The sequence below is a fragment of the Crotalus tigris genome, unplaced genomic scaffold (assembly GCF_016545835.1).
Source record: "Crotalus tigris isolate CLP2741 ecotype Arizona unplaced genomic scaffold, ASM1654583v1 scf7180000022970.308977840:1548163, whole genome shotgun sequence".
Classification (NCBI taxonomy): Eukaryota; Metazoa; Chordata; class Lepidosauria; order Squamata; family Viperidae; genus Crotalus; species Crotalus tigris.
Genome location: NW_024099557.1, coordinates 1709481 through 1732500, shown reverse-complemented (window position 1 = coordinate 1732500; position 23020 = coordinate 1709481). Strand labels below are relative to the sequence as shown.

The 23020-nt window shown below is 46.8% G+C and overlaps 1 protein-coding gene across 1 annotated transcript in view; it reads left to right on the top strand.

Moving 5' to 3' along the window:
* Positions 1 to 23020, top strand: part of POLRMT (RNA polymerase mitochondrial) — a 73618-nt gene that overhangs the window by 9363 nt on the left and 41235 nt on the right. Inside the window, exons 5-10 of the mRNA XM_039319264.1 lie at positions 7807 to 7990; positions 10407 to 10556; positions 12716 to 12877; positions 15369 to 15539; positions 17740 to 17979; positions 21063 to 21848. Coding sequence (XP_039175198.1) covers positions 7807 to 7990; positions 10407 to 10556; positions 12716 to 12877; positions 15369 to 15539; positions 17740 to 17979; positions 21063 to 21848 — 1693 coding nt within the window. The remainder of the gene's footprint in view (positions 1 to 7806; positions 7991 to 10406; positions 10557 to 12715; positions 12878 to 15368; positions 15540 to 17739; positions 17980 to 21062; positions 21849 to 23020) is intronic.

Genomic DNA, 23020 nt, shown 5'->3' with positions numbered 1-23020 from the left:
GAACACAGTCAGCTAAAGTGGCCTGCAATACTGCACTCTAACTGCTGCGCCACCTCTATGTTGCAGGTGCTTGTCTGTTTGAATTCTGAAGTCCCAGAGCGGTTTAATTTTATCATTTTCTATGACTTTCTCTATTTTATGATCCCACCAGTTTTTGCTTACAGGCAAATGATATTTTTTGCAGATCTCCCAATGCACCATTGTTGCTACTTTGTCATGCCGCTGCTTGTAATCAGTTTGTGCAATCTTCTTGCAACAGCTTACCAAGTGGTCCACTGTTTCTTCAGCTTCTTTGCATAGGCGGCACTTACTGTCTGTTGCTGTCTTCTCAATTTTGACTTTGTATGCATTTGTCCTTAAGGCTTGGTCTTGTGCAGCCAGAATTAGTCCCTCGGTCTCTTTCTTCAATTTTCCTGCTCTTAGCCATTGCCAGGTTTTATTATTATCTGCTTTCCCAGCTATTTTTTTCATGTATTGGCCATGTAGTGCTTTGTCTTCCCATGCCTCTATTCTGTTCTTCATTTGGTCTTTCTTGTAGGCCAGTTTGGTCTCTCCAGTAGTCAGTAAGCCTTCCTGATATACTAATTTCAGTGCATCTTCATCATTGTCCTTCAGATATTCTTCCAAAGCCATTTTTTCTTCTTCAACCATCTGATGTACTTGTAGCATTCCACGCCCACCTATTTGCCTTGGTAGATAAAGTCTATCTATCCTTTATCTTCCTTGTTTCTAAGTGGTATTTCTTGATTAGGTATTCTTTGGTCTTCTTGTTCTTCAGCTTCTTTTCTTTCATCTGTTCTAGCTTGCTTGCATGTGATCTTAACTTGCTGATCTTATTTTCTAGTCTAACCTTCCATTTTTCTGGTGCACTGTTTGTTTGTTTTTCTTTTTTGTTGATTTTGCATCCCAGGTATTCTGTTATAACTGCAGCTGTGCTGTACATTAGTTGGTTTGTTTCTTGCAGTGAATTGGTGCTTATACTTGATATTGCAGTATTTGCATCTTTTAATGCTTATGCTAGCTGTTTCTTTGGAACAAGCTTCAATGCAGGTAGCCTTATTCTGTTGTTTTTGTGCTGTTCTAGATGCTCAGTTATTCTTTGTTTCAATTCTTTTATTTCTTTAGTTAGAGGGTTTTGTTCTTCCTGAGGAAGAGGTGCCTGGTTTCCAAATGAGAACAGTTGTATATCTCTGCTGGATTCCTTCACTGCCAACTCCCCTTGGTTTGCCTCTATTATTATTATTATTATTATTTCCATTGCTAAGCAAGGCAGTTGTTAAGTGAGTCGTGCCCAACTTTATGACCGTTTTTGGCATGACTGTTAAGCGAATAACTGCTTTTGCTAAGTGAATTGTACGGTCGTTAAGCAAATCCATCTTCTTCCATTGGCTTTGGCTGTCGGAAGCCAGCTGAGAAGGTTGCAGATGGTGATTGGGGGACCCAGGGATGCTGCAACCGTTGTAAACACGTAAAAATTTTGATCACATAACCATGACCGTGGGGGCTGCTGCGACAGTTATAAGTGCAAAGACCGGCCATAAGTTACTTTTTTCAGTGAGCTTGTAACTTTGAACGATCACGAAACAGATGGTTGTGAGCCCAGCAGTGTGCGGCAGTAGCTAGAAAAGCTAATACAGTCCTGGGTTGCATAAACACATGAAGGACGGTTGCAGGATTTGGGTATGGCTAGCCTGGAAAAGAGAAGGACCAGGAGTGACTTGATAGCAGTATTTGAGGGGCTGCAACAAAGAAGGTCATTGTCCAAAGCACCAAAAGGCAAGACAAGAAACAATGGATGGAAACCAATCCAAGGAGAGAAGCAACCTGGAATTAAGGAGAAAATTCCTAACAGTGAGGACAATCAACCGGTGGAATAGCTGGCCTCCAGAAGTTGTGGTTGCTTCATCACTGGATGTCTTTAAGAAGAGACTTGTCTGAAAGGGTATAGGGCAGGGGTAGGCAGCCTTGGCTCTTTTATGACTCGTGGACTTCAACTCCCAGAATTCCTGAGCCAGCCATGCTGAGGGGACAGGGAGAGGTTTCCAAGCTGAGCCATGCTGGCTCAGGAGTTCTGGAAGTCCACGAGTCATAAAAGAGCCAAGGTTGCCTACCCCTGGTATAGGATCTTCGGCTTAAGCAGAGGGTTGGACTAGAACACAGGTCGGCAACCTGCGGCTCCGGAGCCGCATGCGGCTCTTTGAGCCTTCCCCTGCGGCTCCCAGCCTCCTCTGCCTTTGCAGAGAGAGACAGAGACAGAGAGAGGCAATTGCACTTCCCTGCTTCTCTCTCTCTCTCTCTCTCTCTCTCTCTGTGTGTTTTGTGTGTGTGTGTGTGTGTGTGTGTGTGTGTGTGTGTGTGTAAAAGAGAGTGCACTCACAGTGTTCTCCGAGGAGCTGAAAAGCTTACTAGGCGGAGCTCCTCCCTTTGCTGCGTCTCTGCAGGAAGCAGGAAGCAGGAAGGGCAGGAGAGAGCTAGCTAGCTCAGCTAGGCTGACTCAGGAATTCTGGGAGTTGAAGTCCATGAGTCATAAAAGAGACGAGGTTGTCTACCCCTTATTTTGTTGGACAACAGCTTGAAGCTTGTCAGGTGAGCAGCAGATAGGAGAGGGGGGGGAGAAAGAGGGAGAGAGTGAGGGAGAGAGAGAGAGGAAAGAGAGAGAGAGAGAAAGAAAGAGAGCGGGGGAAGAGGAGCGGCAGGCAGACCAAGGGCAGATAGAGAGGGAGGGAGGGAGAGAGACAGAGAGAGAGAGAGACCCTTTTGACATCTAACATGAAGATAACACTGCATATATCCTTTTTTTACCTCTGTGTGTGTGTGTGTGTGTGTGTGTGTGTGTGTGTGTATACATACATATACATATATACACACACATACATACACACACAAACACACACACACAAACACACACAAACCTATAATAAAGGTAAAAAAGGATATATGCAGTGTTATCTTCATTTTAGATATCAAAATGGTTTTGCAGCTCCCAGTGTTTTGTTTTTGGTGGGAAACGGGTCCAAGTGGCTCTTTAAGTGTTTTGGGTTGCCTACCCCTGGACTAGAAGATCTCCAAGGTTCCTTCTAGCTCTATTCTGATTGATTGACTGATTGATTGACTACCTGGGGAATAGTGAGAGGTGTCTCCAGACGAAGCAAGCATCAAGTTAGCTCCTGACAAGCTGCAGTGCTGACAGAGAACCACGGAGATTGCCCAAGGAGCAATTCTCAATAGAAAACGCCATTCCCTACTTGAAATGCCGCAGAAAAATTACTCAGCATTGAATCCTGTTAACAAAAGATCAGCCTAGATAAAAATGTCTAGAGAAAATTATAGCCGCAAGCATCCTGTGAGGTAAATCACTTGCAGCCGTCCATAAATAAAATGCTACTGTCCTCTGGTCAACTGTTTATCTTTTAATCTTAGGATAATCGTAGGACATCAAGGAGAGTATTTATGTGGTTGCTAGGAGTCGAAACCACTTGATAAGCACATAATCAATCATAGACCGTAGGAGGGGGTGAATGCATGATATTTTAAACTACGTCAAAGAAGCTGTGACAGGGAAGAGGCCAAAACACATCTCAAATACTTCCTTGGGGGAAATCGTAAAACCACTCACCACAAACTTTGAGCGATCGATCGATTGAGCCGTCCCAACTTGGTCAATTAGAAAAGAAACACTCCTGAATCCACTGTTAACGAGAGTACACTTTACTAGAGCCAAGTGATTGCAGTGTAGCAAAGACGGATCTGAGTTTTCACGCCCAAAGCATCTGATTAACTTTTGCCTTCTTCCCATCTTCCCCTCCCTGGTTATCTCCCAACTGTCCAATTACATTCAAACAGTTTTGGGAACAGTCCCTGGCTTGGCAGGCTGGATGGTGCTGTCTTCCATGGTGTGACCTTGGAACCAGTACTATCGATTCCCTTTATGCTAACACCACCCCCCCTAAAAGCATCCCACAACTCCCCCTTCCCCTGCTGTGTATGGCTGACTGGCAGTGGGCGAAGCATGGCTGGCGCAGCTTGATTGATAGATTGTGCACCCTCAAGCGGTATTGGCTCTTAGCGACCACATAAATTGATCTTCTCCAGGATGATCTGTTCTCAACCTGGTCTTCCTATGGTGCAACCCATCATCACTGTAAATCCAGGTCCATCCCTCTTGTTTCCTTTTTCATCTCTTTCCTTCTGCCTTTCCCAGCTTTTATAGGCTTCTGGTGGAAGTTATGATGTGTTCAAAGTAGGATAATTTGAGCCTGGTTGATGGGACGAGAAGTTTGGATTGATTTGTTCTGTGATCCACTGGGTGGCTTCCTTGGCGGTCTGTGGGATTCTCAAGAATCTCCTTGCCTTCAGAGATTGTGGGTGTTCCGTAACTGGAGATTTTTGAGAAGAGATTGGACAGCCATTTGTCTAGACAAGTGTAAAGTCTCCTGCTTGGGCAGTGGGTTGGCTTAGAACAGGTAGGCAACCTTGGCTCTTTTATGACTCGTGGACTTCAACTCCCAGAATTCCTGAGCCAGCCATACTGAGGGGAAAGGGAGAGGTTTCCAAGCTGAGCCATGCTGGCTTAGGAATTCTGGGAGTTGAAGTCCACAAGTCATAAAAGAGCCAAGGTTGCCTAGCCCTGGCTAGAAGACTTCCAGAGTCCATCCAACTCTGTTATTCTGTTATACTCCACAATACCATCGTTCAAAAGAGTCAACATTATTTCTGTCGTGCTTCTTCAGACTTTACCTTGCTACCATAGAGTGGTATCATAGAGTATCACATTGAAAACTGTTGCCTGCAGGATGTTGTTGACCTTTACAACACTCATTCTGCCAGTGAATCCATCCAACACTCTTGATCTAACTCCAAATTCCCATTTGCTGAGGCTGATAGATGTTATTAGCAAGTTATGCTGAAGAGTTTCCTTAGTCTAGACCAGGGGTCTTCAAACCTGGCCCATTTGTGACTTGTGGACTTCAACTCCCAGAATTCCCCAGCCAGCCATGCTAGGCTGGGGAATTCAAGGATCTGAAGTTCACACGTCTTAAAGTTGCCAAGGTTGGGAAACACTGGTCTACGTGATGTCAGAAGTAAGTCTTCATCCTGGTTCATCCAAGCCGGGGATAAATAAGCAACATGGCGACTGCTTTGGGAAGAAGGTTACAGTTTATTGAAGAAGCAGAAAGATGGTCCTTGCAAGGAAGAGCAGAGGAGAAGAAAAAGGAGTTGAGCACATGGGCAGTAGGTTTTTATACCCCTTCTAGCCTTGTTTGGAATAGTTTCCTGTTCCTGTGGCATAAACCTTGAGGCTATCTCTGAGTGTTTTTCTAGGCCTTGATATCTGTGATTTAATCCTATTATCATATCCTGCTTCCTAGGTGATGGGGCTAATGACTCCTAGAGTTTGGGTGGGGCATGCAGATTTTCTCTTTGTCTTCTTGAGTGCTCTGGCTTCAACTTTCTGATGGTTTTACATCTGCATTTGTATGGGGCTAGCTCTTGCTTGGGGCAGAGAGATAGATTTGGGGCCAGGTTTGGTTTTAAAAAACCATTTTGAGGAAAAATATATTTTTCTGTTCTTTTAATATTTCCTTCTCTGGGCTAACTTCCCTCAATGACTGTTGCTCTGATCCTCAGATTCTTTTTATGTTAATTACATTTGCAAGTCATCCTTGACTAATAAACCTCATTTAGTGACTTCAAAGTTACAGTGGCACTGAAAAAAGTGACTTATGGCCGGTCCTCACACTTATGACCATTGTAGCGTACCTGTTGCCATGTGATCAAAATTCAGGTGCTTGGCCACTGGAATGAATTTACGAGAGTTGCAGCATCCCGAGGTCATGTGATCCCTATTTGCAAACTTCCCATCTGCCTTCTGACATCCATGGGTGAAGTCAGATTCCACTTAACAACTGCGTGATTCTCTTAACATCTGCGGTGATCCGTTTACCAACCATGGCAAAACCGTCATAAAACTGGCCGCAACTCACTTAACAACCACCTTGCTTAGCAATGAAAATTCTGATCCCAATTGCGGTCATAACTTGAGGGATACCTGTATCATTGCCTTTAGACTCCTATACCAGTCGTCCTTGACTTGCAACTACAATTGACCGGCTGATTACTGTTGCTAAGCAAGACGGTTGTTAAGCACGCTGTGTCCCATTTTACGACCTTTCTTGCCACCGTTATCCAGTGAATCCCTGCAGCTGTTAAGTTAGTAACACTGTGGTTAGGGCAGGGGTAGGCAACCTTGGCTCTTTTATGATTCGTGGACTTAAAAGTCATAAAAGAGCCAAGGTTGCCTATCTTTGGCCTAGGCCTAGGCCGCTTTATGACTTGTGGACTTCAAATCCCAGAATTTCTGAGCCAGCATGGCTCAGCTTGGAAACTCTCCCTTTCAAAACCCTCAGCATGGCTGGCTCAGGAATTCTGGGAGTTGAAGTCCATGAGTCATAAAAGGGGCAAATTTGAAGACCCCTGCTCTTAATCTTCGTCCTAAGATAGGGGTAGGCAACCTTGGCTCTTTTATACTCGTGGACTTCAACTCCCAGAATTCCTGAGCCAGCATGGCTCAGCTTGGAAACCTCTCCCTTTCCTCTCAGCATGGCTGGCTCAGGAATTCTGGGAGTTGAAGTCCACGAGTCATAAAAGAGCCAAGGTTGCCTACCCCTGGTAGGGGAGTCCGGCTTCCCCCTTGACTTTCCTTGCCAGACGGTGACAAAAGGGGATCACCTGATGGCATACTTTTCTATGGTCTGGGAAATACGAAAATAACAGGATGGCTCTTAACCAGGGAAGGTTTTATTCACCCAAACTTAATCAATTTTGAGAAAATTGTAACCTATAAAGATATTTTGAATACTGAAGGGAAAACCAAAATTGAAATAAGAGTTGGAAGAACAGGGTATCGGTTCAGTAAGGTGGCCTCGATTGCAAATATAATTTGAGATATGAGTTGGACAGAAAAGATGTTATAAACTGGAACTATTTTTTACTAGATACAATATTAGAAAAATGCGATGAGGAAGTATACATTTCACTTTGCATGTATTAATAGCAGTAAGCATTGTATTTGCTTAGTGCCGGAAAAAAAATAAAGAAACATTAGCTGAAGAAGAGAGGATCAAGAAAACACCGGACTGTGTAGAAATGGACAGATCGATATTCAAAGATAAAGGAAAAGAAGACATAGAATAATTTCAGATGTGGGATGTAGTTGATCACCGGAAAAAAGGGGTAGAGATTAGGAATTCAATGTGTATTATTAAGTTAAAAAATGGACCCAGACAACACGTGGTTTACTAAGCACTTAACGATTTGTAAAAATAGAAAATTAATAAAATATTATTTTTTAAAAAGTGATCACGTGACCCCGGGACACGGCAACCATCATAATTAAGAGCCAGTTGCCGAGTGTCCGAATTTTGATGAGGTGACCCTGGGGAGGCTGCAATGGTCGTCGTTAAGTGTGAAAAACTGTCATAAGTCGCTTTTTTCCAGTGCCTTTGAAACCTAAAACAGTCCCTAAACCAGTGGTTCTCAACCTTTCTAATGCGGTGACCCCATAATACAGTTCCCCATGTTGTGGTGACCCCCAAGTGGATGTGGCCACCAATAAGAGGGAGTAGGACAGCTAGGGAAAAGGGAAAAAATGGTGGACAGCGTGGTTTGGCGACCCCCGTGAAATGGTCATTCGACCCCAAATGGGGTCCCGACCCACAGGTTGAGAACCACTGCCCTAAACGGAGAGTTGGAAGGCAAGAACTACACACACTGTCCGGAAGCTGAGACTGTCACTCTCTCCAACAGATGCATCGAACAGCTGGAAAGTGAGGGTTTCTCCTTGCAAAACTTCTTCAAGGATTCCACTTACGAAGACAACGAAGTCACAATGGTCCTCAGGGCCATCCAGACGGTCAAGCCAGACTTCCAGCCACAATTCTTTTCCCCTCCAACTTCCACCATGCCGCTACTGGAAAAATTCTACAGGACGGTAATATTGAAGTCTTTGCTACCTCCGAGGGGGTATTTGATAGGTAGTGTTTCCCCCCCCCCCATGCCATCACTCCGCTAAACACCTGATTCCCACAGCACTCTCTTAGGCCTGGAGCTATGCACCCATGTAATAGGGCTGTGTTGCAATTATCCCTTCTCCTCTTTCTGCTCTTCTCATTTTTCCTACTACCTTCTGTTATCCGTATTTATGATTTACCACTTGTTGATTGTATGATTTGTGATTGTAATTATGATTTGTGATCTATGACATCACTTTGTTGTTTGGAGGTACCCTCAGAGCTTATGCACTGGAGACAAATTCCTTGTGTGTCCAATCATGCTTGGCCAATAAATCCTATTCTGTTCTGTTCTATTCTATTCTATTCTATTCTATTCTATTCTATTCTACTCTACTCTACTCTACTCTACTCTGTTCTCAATAAAGATTCTATTCTATATTCTGTTCTGTTCTCAATAAAGCTTCTATTCTATTCTATTCTATTCTATTCTCAGTAAAGATTCTATTCTATATTCTATTCTCAATAAAGATTCTATTCTATTCTATATTCTATTCTCAATAAAGATTCTATTCTATTCTATTCTATATTCTATTCTCAATAAAGATTCTATTCTCTATTCTATTCTATTCTCAATATTCTATTCTATTCTATATTCTATTCTCAATAAAGATTCTATTCTCTATTCTATTCCATTCCACTCCACTCCACTCCACTCCCATTTGATATATTCAGTTCTGCTCTGTCCCATACTATGCTATTCCATACCATCCCGTCCCATTTGTGTCCTTGGGTTGTAGTCCCATCATCAGTTAGGATTAAAATCTCCTGCTCTGCCTGTTGCCGTTGCAGTGTGGTGTAATGGCCATGAATTCAGCTTGACTTGAAGTTGTCTTCTTTTTAAAAAAATAAATAAACCAGCAGGATTTGCCTACCTTCAGCTGAGGCATTTTTAATTTTATTTTTGCCTTTGATTTTGAGTTTTTCCTCTTTTGCACCCACACACAGCCATCTGGCTCATCTCCACCAAATGGCCATCGTCTCGTCCTCACGCCTGAGTGAAACTCGTTTCAGATATCCTAGCCAGGGGCAGGCAACCTTACAACCTGTGGACTTCAATTCCCAGAATTCCTGAACCGGCCACGCTGGCTAGGGAATTCTGGGAGTTGTATACATGGAGCCCAGTTGCCAAGTGCCCAAAGTGTGATCAATGGCTTCTCCATTGATTTTGCTGTCAGAAGGTTGCAAAAGAGGATCCCCATGACCCCGGAACACTGCAACCGTCATAAATATGAGTCAGTTGCCAAGCATCCAAATTTTTTTAAAAAAATATGTTTTATTAATATTTTAACATAATCACCTTCATATTCGGTAAACAGTGCGTTGTCTGGGTTTACATTTAAAAAACATTCACTAACCGTTAGTGTCTATAATCTGTAATCCACATGATAACTTCGCTTGATTTCCTCTTTTCCCCATAATGTTCTCTTTTGCCAACCTTAAGTTAATAAGATAAGATAAGATTACCTTTATTGTCATTTTTATACTGTGGGCACAGTGGCATACATCAAAAATGAGATCTAGTTGCCCGCTCTCAAAGTGAAACACATACATGACACACACTTAAACATACTATGTTAATACAGTTCTTGTTGTTTTAATGAATGATAATGAAGCGTAAAAGGTTTCTAATATTTCTACAAGTAATAATCACATCAATATAATATTCCTTTGCTAATCTACTCATTCTGGTTGTCTCGTCATATCTCCTGTTTACAGTTCTTGTTTACATTTGTTTTTCCCATCATGTTCTAATCTAAACATTTTTACTGGTTAAGATTTTCTCAAAGTTAATTACATTTAAATATTTAAATCTATTTTTTTTCTCATGTAAGCCAACCCAATACTTTTACCTTTCTTGAGGAATAAATAAGACTAAAAAGAGAAAAAAGAAGAATAAATAAATAAAATAAAATAAAAAGGTAGTATGCTACTTAAAATCTCTATTTCCTATGAGCTAACACATATTTATTTCAAAAAAAAAATTCGTTCTTTTTTTAACCATAATTAAAAATGGATTTAATCTTTCAATATTCCATTTCATAAATCTAACCCTCTCATCTTTTAATTCTTACCGAATTTTGATCACACAACCACGGGGGGAGGCGGCAACGGTCGTAAGTGTGAAAGGCGGTCCTAAGTCACTTTTCTCAGTGCCGTTGTAACTTCGAACGGTCACTAAACATACGGTTGTAAGTCGAGGACAATCTTGTCTTCCCCCAGGTAGGTCTGTCGGAACTTCAAACACTTGCTAAGCAATTGGTCATAAGTCAAGGATTACTGATATCCCCGGGACATCGTCATGGATTTTTTCCCCCCTCTTTTCTTCCCTCTTAGAAGACGCCCGTTTCTTACACCAAGCTCAATTTCACTGTAGAAGAGCTGAAGCAGCGATTCCGAAAACAGTACAAGATGGAGACTTCCGACAGGGTCACGGTTGATTCGGTGGAAGCCACCAAACCGATCACGGCTACAACTATCAAAGCGGTAAAATTAATTCTTTGAGGAAAGGGTTGCGTTTCCGGCCGGAATGGAAAGAGAAGGGATGAAAAACAGGAAATCCTCGAGTTACGACCGGAACGGAATTTGCCTTTCATGGTCATAATTTGTGATTGTTGTAAAATGGTGCGGTCGTGTGACCCACCCAATGTTTTTCGACTTTTTTTTTTTTTCTGGCAGCCGTTAAGCAAACCAGCGGTTCGCTATGGGCACGGTTTTGCCAAAAACTGAGAATGAATGCCGGCTTTTGGCAAAGCCATTGTAAAATGCAGTCAGGTGACTGAGGGACGCTCTAAACAGTCGTAAATGTGACCTGGTTGCCAAGCGCCCAAAATGTGGTCACATAGCCACTGCACACTTTTCTAGCCTTCGGAATTTCAAATTTGGGTTGTAAGTAGCCCTCGGGTACAGTCGCTAAGCGGCCAATCGTAAATTGAGGACTAGTACGTGAAGAATGGTTGCAGGATTTGATGGTGATGATGATGATGATGATGATGATAAAGTTGGAAGGGACCTTGGAGGTCATCTAGTCCAGCCCCCTGCTCAGGCAGGAAACCCTATACCATTTCGGACAAATGGTTGTCCAGTCTCTTCTTGAAAACTTCCAGTGTTGGAGCATTCACCGCTTCTGGAGGCAGGTTGTTCCACTGGTTAATTGTTCTAACTGTCAGGAAGTTTCTCCTTAGTTCTAGGTTGCTTCTCTCCTTGATTAGTTTCCATCCGTTGCTTCTTTTCCTGCCTTCAGGCGCTTTGGAGAATAGCTTGACTCTCTCTTCTTTGGGGCAGCCCCTGAGATATTGGAAGGCTGCTATCATGTCCCCCCACGTCCTTCTCTTCATTAAACTAGACATACCCAATTCCAGCAACCGTTCCTCATATGTTTTAGCCCCCAGTCCCCTAATCATCTTTGTTGGATATGTCTAAAACCCTGGGAAACCTGTACTCACTTAGTCTAGTTTAGTGCAGGGATTCTCAACCTCCCCGGTCTATGGATAGGTATTGGGCCGTGGCATGCCCGCAACCAGTCCGCACAACAAGCCAAGTCCCATCTATGGGATGCAGGCAGCACACAAAACCACGCACCCTTCAGTCTATGGAAAAACCTCTCTCCATGGAGCCAGTCCCTGGCGCCCAAAAGGTTGGAGACATCTGGTCTAGTGGAAAAAAGGACTTGGGGTGACATGATAGCAGTCTTCTTAAGGGGCTGCCCCAAAACACCTGAAGGCAAGAAGCAACGGATGGAAACTAACCAAGGAGAGAAGCAACCTAGAACTAAGGAGAAACTTCCTGACAGTGAGAACAATTAACCAGTGGAACTACCTTCCTCCAGAAGTTGTGGGTGCTCCATCACTAGGGGGTTTTTTAAGAAGAGACTGGACAGTCATTTGTCTGAAATGGTTTAGGGCAGAGGTCCCCAACTTATGGGCCACGGCCCACTACTGGGCTGTGGCCTCTTGGCCACCGGGGCCACATGAGTGCCTGGCCAGCGCATGCGCGCATGTGTGTGCGCTCACCCCCTGCCCTGGCGCCGCCACCAGCTGAGCTGCGTACCGGCACTAGCAACCCCATTTGCAGAGCGCGCATGCTCAGCCCCATTCGTGTGCACGCAGCCATGTTTGCGCATGCGCACATAAAGGTGCCTGTCCCTCCCTTTGCCAGTGGGCCTCCAGCCCAGAAAAGTTGGCGACCCCTGGTTTAGGGTATCCTGCCAAAGCGGGGTTGGACTAGAGGACCTCCAAGGTTCCTTCCAACTCTGATATTCTGTTCTATTTCTAAGGCGGCGCTTCTCAACCTCTCCAAGTTGAAGTCCACCTATCTTCAAGTCGCCACAGCTGAGAAACGCTGTTGTAGATCTACAACAGCTGTGGCATGGGAGCAGCAAGTGCTGAGGTTTTGGTAGCAGATCAAATCAAATTAACAGCTACAGAGTGGCAATTAATGCAGGGATTGGCAATTAATTTTCCCAAGGGGCTATCGGAGAAACTGCAGTGATTCCCTTAATGACCATGGGAAAAATCGAGTACAGTCACTGGAGCACTCACTTCGTGACCGCATCACTTTTAGCAAGCAAAATTTCGGTCCCAATTGTAGCCAATAATCAAAGAACTACCTATATCGTTAACAATCTGTTCCATTCCTTTCCACAGCGAGAAATTTTGAGCAAGATCCGTTCTCACTGGGAAGCCGCTTTGCTTCGCAACCTGACGAAGCTCCAGAAGCAAGAGAACATTTGGCGCACCTCCAAACTAGACCTGTACCCCTTTCTTTGCGTGCTGACCAACGAGGAATACGTAGATCTGATGATGCAGGTAAGTGGAGAGGAGTGACTATTTGTAACTCGGGGTTGAACAGCGGGATCCTCGGTGATCTCTGAGCTGGGTGGTTTCCTTGCAGACGTTTCATGACCCAACTAGGTAATATCATCAGTGCTAGCAGTGAGTGGAGTTTGCTCTTTGTTTTTATATATATATATATATATATATATATATATATATATATATATATATATCTATATATATATTATATATATATATATACACAGTGATTTGCTGCTTCTGAGTGTTGGTGGGAGCGGTCTTGCATAAGTTGGATTAGTTGCCCCTTTGTGACTTCTACCCTTGTGCAAAGAGAGATGGTTGGGCTGTTTATCTGGAGCAGCGTTTCTCAATCTTGACAATTTTAAGGCATGTGGACTTCAACTCCCAGAATTCCACAGCCAGCAATGCTGGCTGTGGAATTCTGGGAGTTGAAGTCCATATGCCTTAAAATTGTCAAGGTTGAGAAACACTGATCTGGAGGAATGCTGGACCGCTGGGCCGAGCTCCCTGTAGAGGTAATACTGTCTCTCCCCCCCCCCCCCTTTGGTTTCTATCCTTACTGTAAACAGGAATTTCAGTTAATTTAGGGCAGTGATGGTGAACCTTTTAGAACAGGGGTGTCAAACTCAATTTCATTGAGGGCCGCATCAGTATTGTGGTTGCCCTCAGGGGGCCGGGTGGGTGTGGCCAGGGTGGGTGCGGCCTACTGGGTGGGCATGGAGTGGGTGTGGGCTGCCGGGTGGGTGTGGCCAGCTCTACATCATTCACGTCAAGGGTGCCTGTGGGGGCCTGGGCAGGAGTGGGACAGATCTGAGGGTCTCTGGCAGAAGGGGGAGGGGACCAGAGCAAGTGCCAAGGCACGGTCCACTGGAGGAGCCTCACTGTTCCTCTCAGGCCATGCAGGGGCGGGGCTTATGGAGCTAAGACTGAATGCGTTTCAGCATAGATGGCCACCACAAAATTGTACATTGGCTCCTGGCCAGCCTGGGCCAGGGCCAAGGCAGAGGGGGCCGTTCCCTCACTGTTTCCAGGATGGCTTCGCGGGTCACATGAAACCACTTTGCGGGCCGCATTCGGCCCCCGGGCCTTGTGTTTGACATGTCTGTTTTAGAGACTGAGTGCCCAAACCATAACCCCAAACCCACTTATTTATTGCAAAGTGCCAAGGCCGCATCAGCACTGTGGTGCCCTTAGGGGGGGCCTTGGGGGCGTGGCCCCTCAGTGGGCATGGCTGCGGTTGTCACGGCAGACTGGGTGGGCGTGGCTGGGGTGGGCATGGCCACCTCGATGTTGCTCATGGGGGGGATGCCTGTGGGGGCCAGGCAGGGTTGGGGGAGATCCAGGGGGTCTCTGGCAGGTGGGGCGATGGGCAGGAGGCCCAACATAGATGGGGGGAGGCATGCCATCCTAGCTGGGACTGGGGGGCCATGGCGCCGATGGGGATCCAGCTTTCCTTGCTCGGGGTGGCCTTTGGCATGCTGGGTGTGGGCGTGCTCTACCACTTCTACTCGATCTTGCTAGCTGGCTGCTTCACCTCCTTTGTGCTGGGTGGGGCTGCCGCTCTGGGCAGCGGTGGCAGCAGCCTAATGGACCTGTGCAAGCTGCTGGCGACGGTGGCATGCGTGCCCACAGAGAGGGCTCTGAGTGCCACCTCTGGCACACGTGCCATAGGTTCGCCACCACTGATTTAGGGTAAGCCTGCATTTGAGTAATAAGTCATCCAGTAATTTATTGTTTTTTAATGTTTTAATGGGTTTTTTGGTATAGATTTTATTAGTTTTTATAGGGTTAGGAGTAAGGTACGGTCGGGATTAGGGTTAGGGTTTGGGTTGGGGTTGGGGTTTTTCCCAATAACATTTTCAATGCATTATGCAAACAGCATAATGTCTGGGTACCTGTATTTAACTAACAATAATAGATATAGTTAATTATCATGAACAACAGGTTAATTCATCACTCAAAAGTACATACCACATTGCTTTCTCTCTCAGAATGTTTGTTTTAAATTGGCTTTAATTGCTTTGGTTGAGTTGGGTGGCTATGGAAAATGAATGAATGAATGAATGAATGAATGAATGAATGAATGAATGAAAAATGAATGAGTGAGTGAGTGAGTGAGTGAGGCACAGTAGTAAGAATGCAGTACTGCAGGCTAACTCTGCCCACTGCCAGCAGTTCGATCCTGACTGGCTCAAGGGCGGCTGAGCTTTCCATCCTTCCGAGGTCTGTAAAATGAGGACCCAGATTGTTGGGGACAATATGCCGACTCTGTAAACTACTTAGAGAGGGCTGTAAAGCGTTATGAAGCGGTATATAAGTCTAAGTGCTATTGCCATAGCTAAATAATAAAAACGCTAACTAATAAAGTAAAACTGAAACAAAAATAGAACAATGCCTCTAACTTTTTTTTTTTTTCAATTAAAATTGCTACCGGTCATATCTTGAGTCTCTTAAGTTAAACAAATCTTTGTTTTCTTTTCAGACGGTTTTCAGCCTGCCAGCCCTTGGGGAATGCGTCAGCATCTTAGCCAAGGATCTGGGTACTAGAATCTACAATAAATACACTATTGTTAGAAAAAACTGCACCATTTCGGAGGAAAATTTTGAGAAGACCTATGATAGCTATGTCCAGCTTTTGGCCAGAGATAATCAGGTACCTAACTTTAATTGCCTTAGGTGACCTTTAACTAGACCATAGTTTGGCAACCTTGGCTCTTTTATGACTCGTGGACTTCAACTCCCAGAATTCCTGAGCCAGCATGGTTCAGCTTGGAAACCTCTCCCTGTCCCCTCAGCATGGCTGGCTCAGGAATTCTGAGAGTTGAAGTCCACGAATCCTAAAAGAGCCAAGGTTGACTACCCCTGAACTAGACCATCTCTAGTTTCTTGATTGGCCAGGATTTTTTGGGGTTCCATCAACTCAGGGCTATATTGGGCTAAAACTAGATTCTTCAGAATTCCTTCCTAGGGTTGACCTTAAGGAGATGTTTTCAATCTTTTTCAGCTCATGGAACCTGTTAGTTGTTTTAAATAAAAAATAAAAAAAATCCTGAATACTCCTCAACAAGAAATAAAGCACTAGTGATTAGAAAACTGGCAATGTAATGTAAACTAAACCGTTTAACGCAGTGGTTCTCAACCTGTGGGTCGGGACCCCATTTGGGGTCGAACGACCATTTCACAGGGGTCGCCAAACAAGGCTGTCCGCCATTTTTTCCCCTTTTCTTTGGCCACGCCCCTGGCACCCGGTGATGTATAAGTGGTTGGGGGTCACCACAACATGGGGAACTGTATTATGGGGTCGCGGCATTAGAAAGGTTGAGAACCACTGGTTTAACGTAAATTACAAAATTGATATTTCTAACCTACGAAAACTAGACAGGTATTTCAAGTTGTTTTAGAGTAGTGATGGCAAACCTTTTAGAGACTGAGTGCCCAAAAACTGGCCCCCACTCCAGCCCCGCCTCGCCTGCCTGCAGGGCCACTCACCGCCTCCAGGACCCGCCGCAGATGGCCCAGGCAGCCCAGCAGCGCCATGGCAGCCATGCCCTCTCCCCGTGCCCCGCAGCATCAACTGTGCACGACGGGGCGTGAGGGCAGAGTCTTGTCTACGCTGCCTGGCTGCCAGGCAGCGTGATCCGCATGGGACATGCTCGGTTGCGACTCTCCTCCAGGGGGGCTGCTGGTGAGGAAGGGGTCACGGGGAGAGGCGAGGCTGGGGCAACGGCACGTGTGCCCACAGAGAGGGCTCCGAGTGCCGCCTCTGGCACCCGTGCCATAGGTTCGCCACCACTGCTTTAGAGGTTAACGTTTTAACCAAGCCCTTCCAGTTGGTAAACTGCCAACTTAGCAGTTTGAAAGCATGCAAATGTGACTAGATAAATAGGTGCCAGTCGGGCGGGGAGGCAACAGTGCTCTGTGATGTCATGCTGGCCACATGACCGTGGAAATGTTTTTGGGCAGTGCTGGCTCAGTGACCTTGAAACAAAGATGGTCCATAGAGTCAGCAACGACAAGTGGAGTAAAATCCGCAGGGACTCCTTATATTGCATAATATGGGTGGCGATCTTCAAACTTGGCCACTTTAAGACTTGTGGACTTCAACTCCCAGAATTCTGGGAGTTGAAGTCCACAAGTCTTAAAGTGGCCAAGTTTAAAGACCCCTGGCATAAGAGGTCAGACCAAGGAGACGGATGGCATCAAGGGTGAAGTCTTGTTATCCCGTCAACCATCTCCAGCAAGCTGAGTAAGCAATGCAGCCTGTGAATCCAAACAAGGTTGGGAAGAGAGAGCCATGGTGGCGCAGTAGTTAAAAGTGCAGCATTGCTGGCTAAGTCTGTTCACAGCCAGGAGTTCGATCCTGACCAGTTCAAGGTGGATTCGTCCTTCCATCCTTCCTAGGTGGGTAAAATGAGGACCCCGATGGTTGGGGGCCAATAGGCTGACTCTCTAATCCGCTTAAAGAGGGCTGTGAAGCACTGTGAAGAGGTACGTAAGTCTAAGGCAGGGGTCTTCAAACGTGGCCCTTTTATGACTTGTAGACATCAATTCCCAGAATTCCTCAGACAGGCACGCCGGCTGAGGAATTCTGGGAGTTGAAGTCCACAAGTCATAAAAGGGCCACGTTTGAAGACCCCCCCTGATCTAACTCAAATGTTTCTCAACGGTGGCAGCTTTAAGATGGGGAGACTTCAACTCCCAGAATTCCCCAGCCAGGCACGCTGACTTGAGGAATTCTGGGAGTTGAAGTCCGCAAGTCATAAAAGGGCCAAGTTTGAAGACCCCTGGTCTATTATGGGCTATTGCTTTCGGCCTCCGGAAGGTAAACTTCACCCAATTCCTTGCCTCTGCAGGTGAATAATTTTTTGCCACGGGAATATTGGGAGAAGCTGAGAGAGGAGGTGGGCTATAGCCCTTCCTTGATATCCAAGCAAGTCGTTTGGCCCCCAAGCCTGTTGATTCAGCTGGGTTTTCAGCTGATCGAACTGATGGTCCAAACTCTCAAGCTCGACCACAGCCTGCTGCCTTTGCTCCCCAAGGACGCTGTCATTCCCGTTCTGTACCACGTCTATTCTTTCCGCGGAACCAAGCAGGTGAGCGAAATCCTGAGTGAGCCTTTGCTCGCTTAGTCTAGTCTGGTGGAAAGAAGGGCTGGGGGTGTGTGTGACATGATAGCCGTCTTCCAATACCTCAGTGTTTCCCAAACTTGACAATTTTAAGGCATGAGGACTTCAACTCCCAGAATTCCACAGCCAGCGTTGCTGGCTGTGGAATTCTGGGAGTTGAAGTCCACATGCCTTAAAATTGTCAAGTTTGGGAAACACTGCAATACCTTAAGGGGCTGCCCCAAAGATGGGGGTCAGCCTGTTCTCCAAAGCCCCTGAAGGCAGGGCAAGAAGCGATGGGTGGAAACTGATCAAGGAGAGAAGCAACCTGGAACTAAGGAGGAATTTTCCTGACAGACAGGACAATTAACCAATGGAAAGGCTTCCCCTGAGAAGTTGCAGGCGCTCCATCACTGGAGGCTTTCAAAAAGAGACTGGACAGCCATTTGTCTGACATGGTATAGGGCAGGGGTTCTCAACCTATGGGTCGCGACCCCATTTGGGGTCGATCGACCATTTCACGGGGGTCGCCAAGCAAGGCTGTCCGCCATTTTTTTCCCCTTTTCCGGTGGGTGCCTTACCTCCCTGGGGCTGGGCCAGCTGGTGGCCCAGCCGGTGATCGGCCGGCTCCGTCTCTGCCGCTTGCCAGCTACGCCTCGGCTGGCGCAGGGGACGGCACCATGCATACGCGGTGCTCCCGGGCAGGGAAAGTCCTCGACTTACGACCGGTTGGGTAGTCCTTGACTTTTGACCAGTTTAGTCCTCGACTTACGACCAGTTTAGTCCTCGACTTACGACCAGTTGGGGGTCGCGGCATTAAAAAGGTTGAGAACCACTGGTGTAGGGCATGGGTAGGCAACCTTGATTCTTTTATGACTCGTGGACTACAACTCCCAGAATTCCTGAGCCAGCATGGCTGTCAAGACTGCTAACATTGGATGTTCTTGGTTGCCATATATGAAGAAGCAAACCTGTTTTATTTAGCCTGTATAGCACTTCTAGAGTTAAAGCAGATAATAATAGTCTAGTGGATGGGAAAATATGCTAGTTAACCATAACAATGTCTGAGCACAGTGTGGCCAAGGTCAGTTGCAACGGGAGGGGCACTTCACACTTCACATTAATTGGAGAATGTGATTGATGACTGTAAAATGAAGGAGTGAGTTATGCTTTGTTATGGGTGTTTGGGGGAGGGAGGATTCAGTTTTTGGCTTAACTTTGTTAGTGCTGAAGCTATGCAGAATAATAAAAAGATTCTTTTAGAGGAATAAGCCTCAAAGTTCTTTGAAAAGCTGCTTCTTTTCGGAACCATGACAATGGCTCAGCTTGGAAACCTCTCCCTGTCCCCTCAGCATGGCTGGCTCAGGAATTCTGGGAGTTGAAGTTCACGAGTCATAAAAGAGCCAAGGTTGCCTACCCCTGGTATAGGGTCTCCTACTTGAGCTGGGCGTTGGACTAGAACAGAGGTCCCCAACCTTTGGGGCACCAGGGACTGGTTCCGTGGAGAGAGGGTTTTCCGCAGACCGGAGGATGCGTGGTTTTGTGTGCTGCCTGCATCCTGCAAATGGGGCTTTGCTTGTTTGTGCGGACGGTTGCTGGCATGCCGCGGACCAGTACTGGTCCACGGACCGGGGGTTTGGGACCCCTGGACTAGAAGACCTCCAAGGTCCCCTCCAACTCAGTAAAGTAGGGGTCCCCAACCTGTGGGCTGTGGCTGCATGACTGACTGGTCAGTGTGCATGCATGGATACGCGCAGCCATGCCCCTGTGCTCACATTAGTGTCGCCGTGAGTGTCGCACGGGCACCTGTAGCCCCGTTTGCAGCACGTGCGCTCGCGGCCCCATTTACGGCACGCACACTCATGGCCCCATTCATGTGTGCGCACGTGTGCGTAAAGGCGCCTGCCCCTCCCTTTCCAGGCCGCCCACCCAGAAAGTTGGGGCAACTCTGCTGTAAAGGATTTCTGTGAAGCTGGCGAATTTGCCAAAGATCGCCTGCCTTTCCTTTGTAACAGGGCCGAGGATAGCCCGAAACGGTAACATGCTTTTTTAGAGGTCGTCCTTGACTTACAACCACTTGTTCAGTGACCGTTCACAGTTAAAACGGCGGTGAAAAAAAAAAGTGACTTATAGCAGGGCTTTTCAACCTTTTCACCCATTGTACCACTTTTAGGATGTGGCAAGGTCCGAGTACCACCAGTCGCCTAGCAAGGGGTCAAAAACTTGATGACCAAAAAAAAAAAAAAGGAAAAAGTGATAAAGTACAGGTAGTCCTCGACTTACAACAGTTCGCTTAGTGACTGTTTGAAGTTACAGTAGCACTGAAAAAGTGCCCCCCCTGCTCACCCGGCAGTGCTCTTCCTCCTGTCTGAGGTTTTCATTGTTGTGATCATTTCTGTTGAGGATTGCCAGTGGGGGTGGGGTGGGGGGGTGTTTGTTTTTTATTCCCCCCCCCTCTGTCTGCTGGGTGGTTGCAGCCACTTTTTTGGTCACTTCACATGACTCTGGGACACTGTGACCATCATAAATATGAATTGGTTGCCAAGCATCTGAATGTAAATCACAAGACCCTGGAGATGCTGCATCATTCCAGCTGATCGGCGCTTCTTCTGGGCTCAGCGGAAGTGCCAGGATCAGTGCTGAGCTCCAGCTGGAGTCTGGCACTGATCCTGGCACTTCCCACTGAGCCCTGACAGCCCCAAAGAAGCGCCAATCAGCTTGAAAGCGGCACTGATCCTGGCGCTTCCGCTGAGCCCTGACAGCCCTGCAGCTCCAGCCGTCTCTCACTCAGGCTTGTGTGGTGCTGCCACCGGTTCAGCTCATTCCCCTCCCCCACTACCACTTTTCTAGGATGGTCGCGTATCACCTGCCAGCTGCCAATGTACTACAAGTGGTACCCGTATCACTGATTGAAAAGCCCTGGACTTTTTTGACCGGTTTTCACCCTTAACCACCGTTGCAGCATCCCATGTGATCCAAATTCGGTCACTGACCTGGGAATGATAGCTGTTTTTTTGTGGGTTTTTTTTTCCTTCTGTATTTTAAAAATCCTCTTTCTTTTCCTTTTGCAGATCGGTTTCGTTAAACCTCACTCTATCCTGATCCGGCTTCTCCAGGAGGCTGTGGAGACGACCCTCACCTTCGACTCTTTTATCCTCCCCATGCAATGTCCCCCCGTGCCCTGGGTCTCTTCCCACTTCGGGGCCTATACTCTCTCTCCGGTCAAGCTGATGCGATGCCAAGACGGGGTGGTCCAGCACGAGCTTCTCTTAGACGAGTGCCCTCACGACCACCTCTGCTTGGTCCTGGATGCGCTGAACTTTCTGGGCAACTGCCCTTGGAAAGTCAACCAGCCCGTCTTGGACGTGGTCATCTCCATCTTCAACGACAAAGGCGACGAGAAACTGGACATCCCTCCGCCGCCATCTTGGGAGGCCCAAGAGCTTGCCAAGCAGCTGGCCAAGAGCGAGCCCATGTCCAAGATGGCTCTGAAATGGAAGATGTCCCAGTACCGTAAGAAGGCCAGGGAGACCTACAGCCTGCGGATGGACATGCTCTACAAGCTCTCCATCGCCAAGCACCTGAAAGACGAGGCTTTCTGGTTCCCCCACAATCTGGATTTCCGCGGGAGGACCTACCCGTGCCCTCCTCACTTCAACCACCTGGGGGGTGACTTCACGCGGGGGATTCTCCTCTTTGCGGAAGGAAAGCCCCTTGGACCATACGGCCTGAAATGGCTGCAGATCCATCTGGTCAACCTGACTGGGCTGAAGAAGAAGCAGTCTCTGAGGGAGAGGTTGGCCTACGCCATTCGGATCATGCCGGACATCTTGGATTCGGCAGACAACCCATTAACGGTACATCCGGTGGAGGTGCCGGGTTTTGGGAAAGCATCGGCCGCCTTGGGCCCCTTGTGGGTTACAGGATGGGCAGCTTGTGGCTGGTTGGGGGCCCTTAGTGCACATGTGTAGAGAGGAAGGTCGGTAGCGAATGGGGAAAGATGGCCGTGGTAAGGCTATGTAAGCACAACTTGGATTGTAACATTTTGTTTGCTTGTTTTTGGAGGCAGTTTGTTTTTGGAGGCAGTTCCTTTGATTTTCCTTCCTTCCTTTCTTCCTTCCTTCCTTCCCTACCAGCTACCTCTCCTCTCTCCTCTTCCCTCTCCTCCCTTCCCCCTTCCTCCCTTCCTTCTCTCTTCTCTTCTCTCCTCTCCTCTCGTCTCCCCTCCCTTCCCTCTCTTTCTTTCTCTTCTCTTCTCTCCCCTTCCTTCCTTACCTCCCTTTCTCCTCTCCCTTCCCCTCCCTCCCTCCCTCCCTCCCTCCCTTCCTTCCTTCCTTCCTTCCTTCCTTCCTTTCTTCCTTACCTCTCTCCCCTCCCTCCCTCCCTCCCTCCCTCTCTTCTCTCCTCCCCCCTCCCTTCCCTCCCTTCCTTCCTTCCTTCCTTCCTTCCTTCCTTCCTCTCTTATCTTATCTTCTCGCTGAGGAATTCTGAGAGTTGAAGTCTACAAGTCTTAAAGTTGCCCAAGTTTGAAGACCCCTGTTATAATGTTTCTCAAACTTCACAGCTTGAAGCTGTGTGGACTTCAATTCCCAGAATTCTCCAGCCAGTATTCTTTAAAAGGTGTGGCCTTCATACGCAGCCTGAGGAATTCTGGGAATTGGAAGTCCACACACCTTCAGGTTGCCACGATTGAGAAATCCTGATGTAGGTAGTCCTCAACTTACAACCATTCTTTTAGTGACAGTTTGAAGTTACAGTGTCACTGAAAAAGTAACCTAGGACCATTTTTCACACTTAACGACCGTTGCAGCCTCCTCATGGTCACGTGATTAAAATTCAGGCACTTGACAGCTGGCCTGTATTTATGACGGTTGTCCTGCCTGAGGTCATGTGATCACCATCTGTAACCCTCCCAGCCAGCTTCTGGACAAGCAAAATCAACAAGGGAAGGCAGATTCGCTTAACGACCGCATGATTCACTTACCTGCAGTGGAAAAAAAATATATAAAATGGGGCGTAACACCTGCTT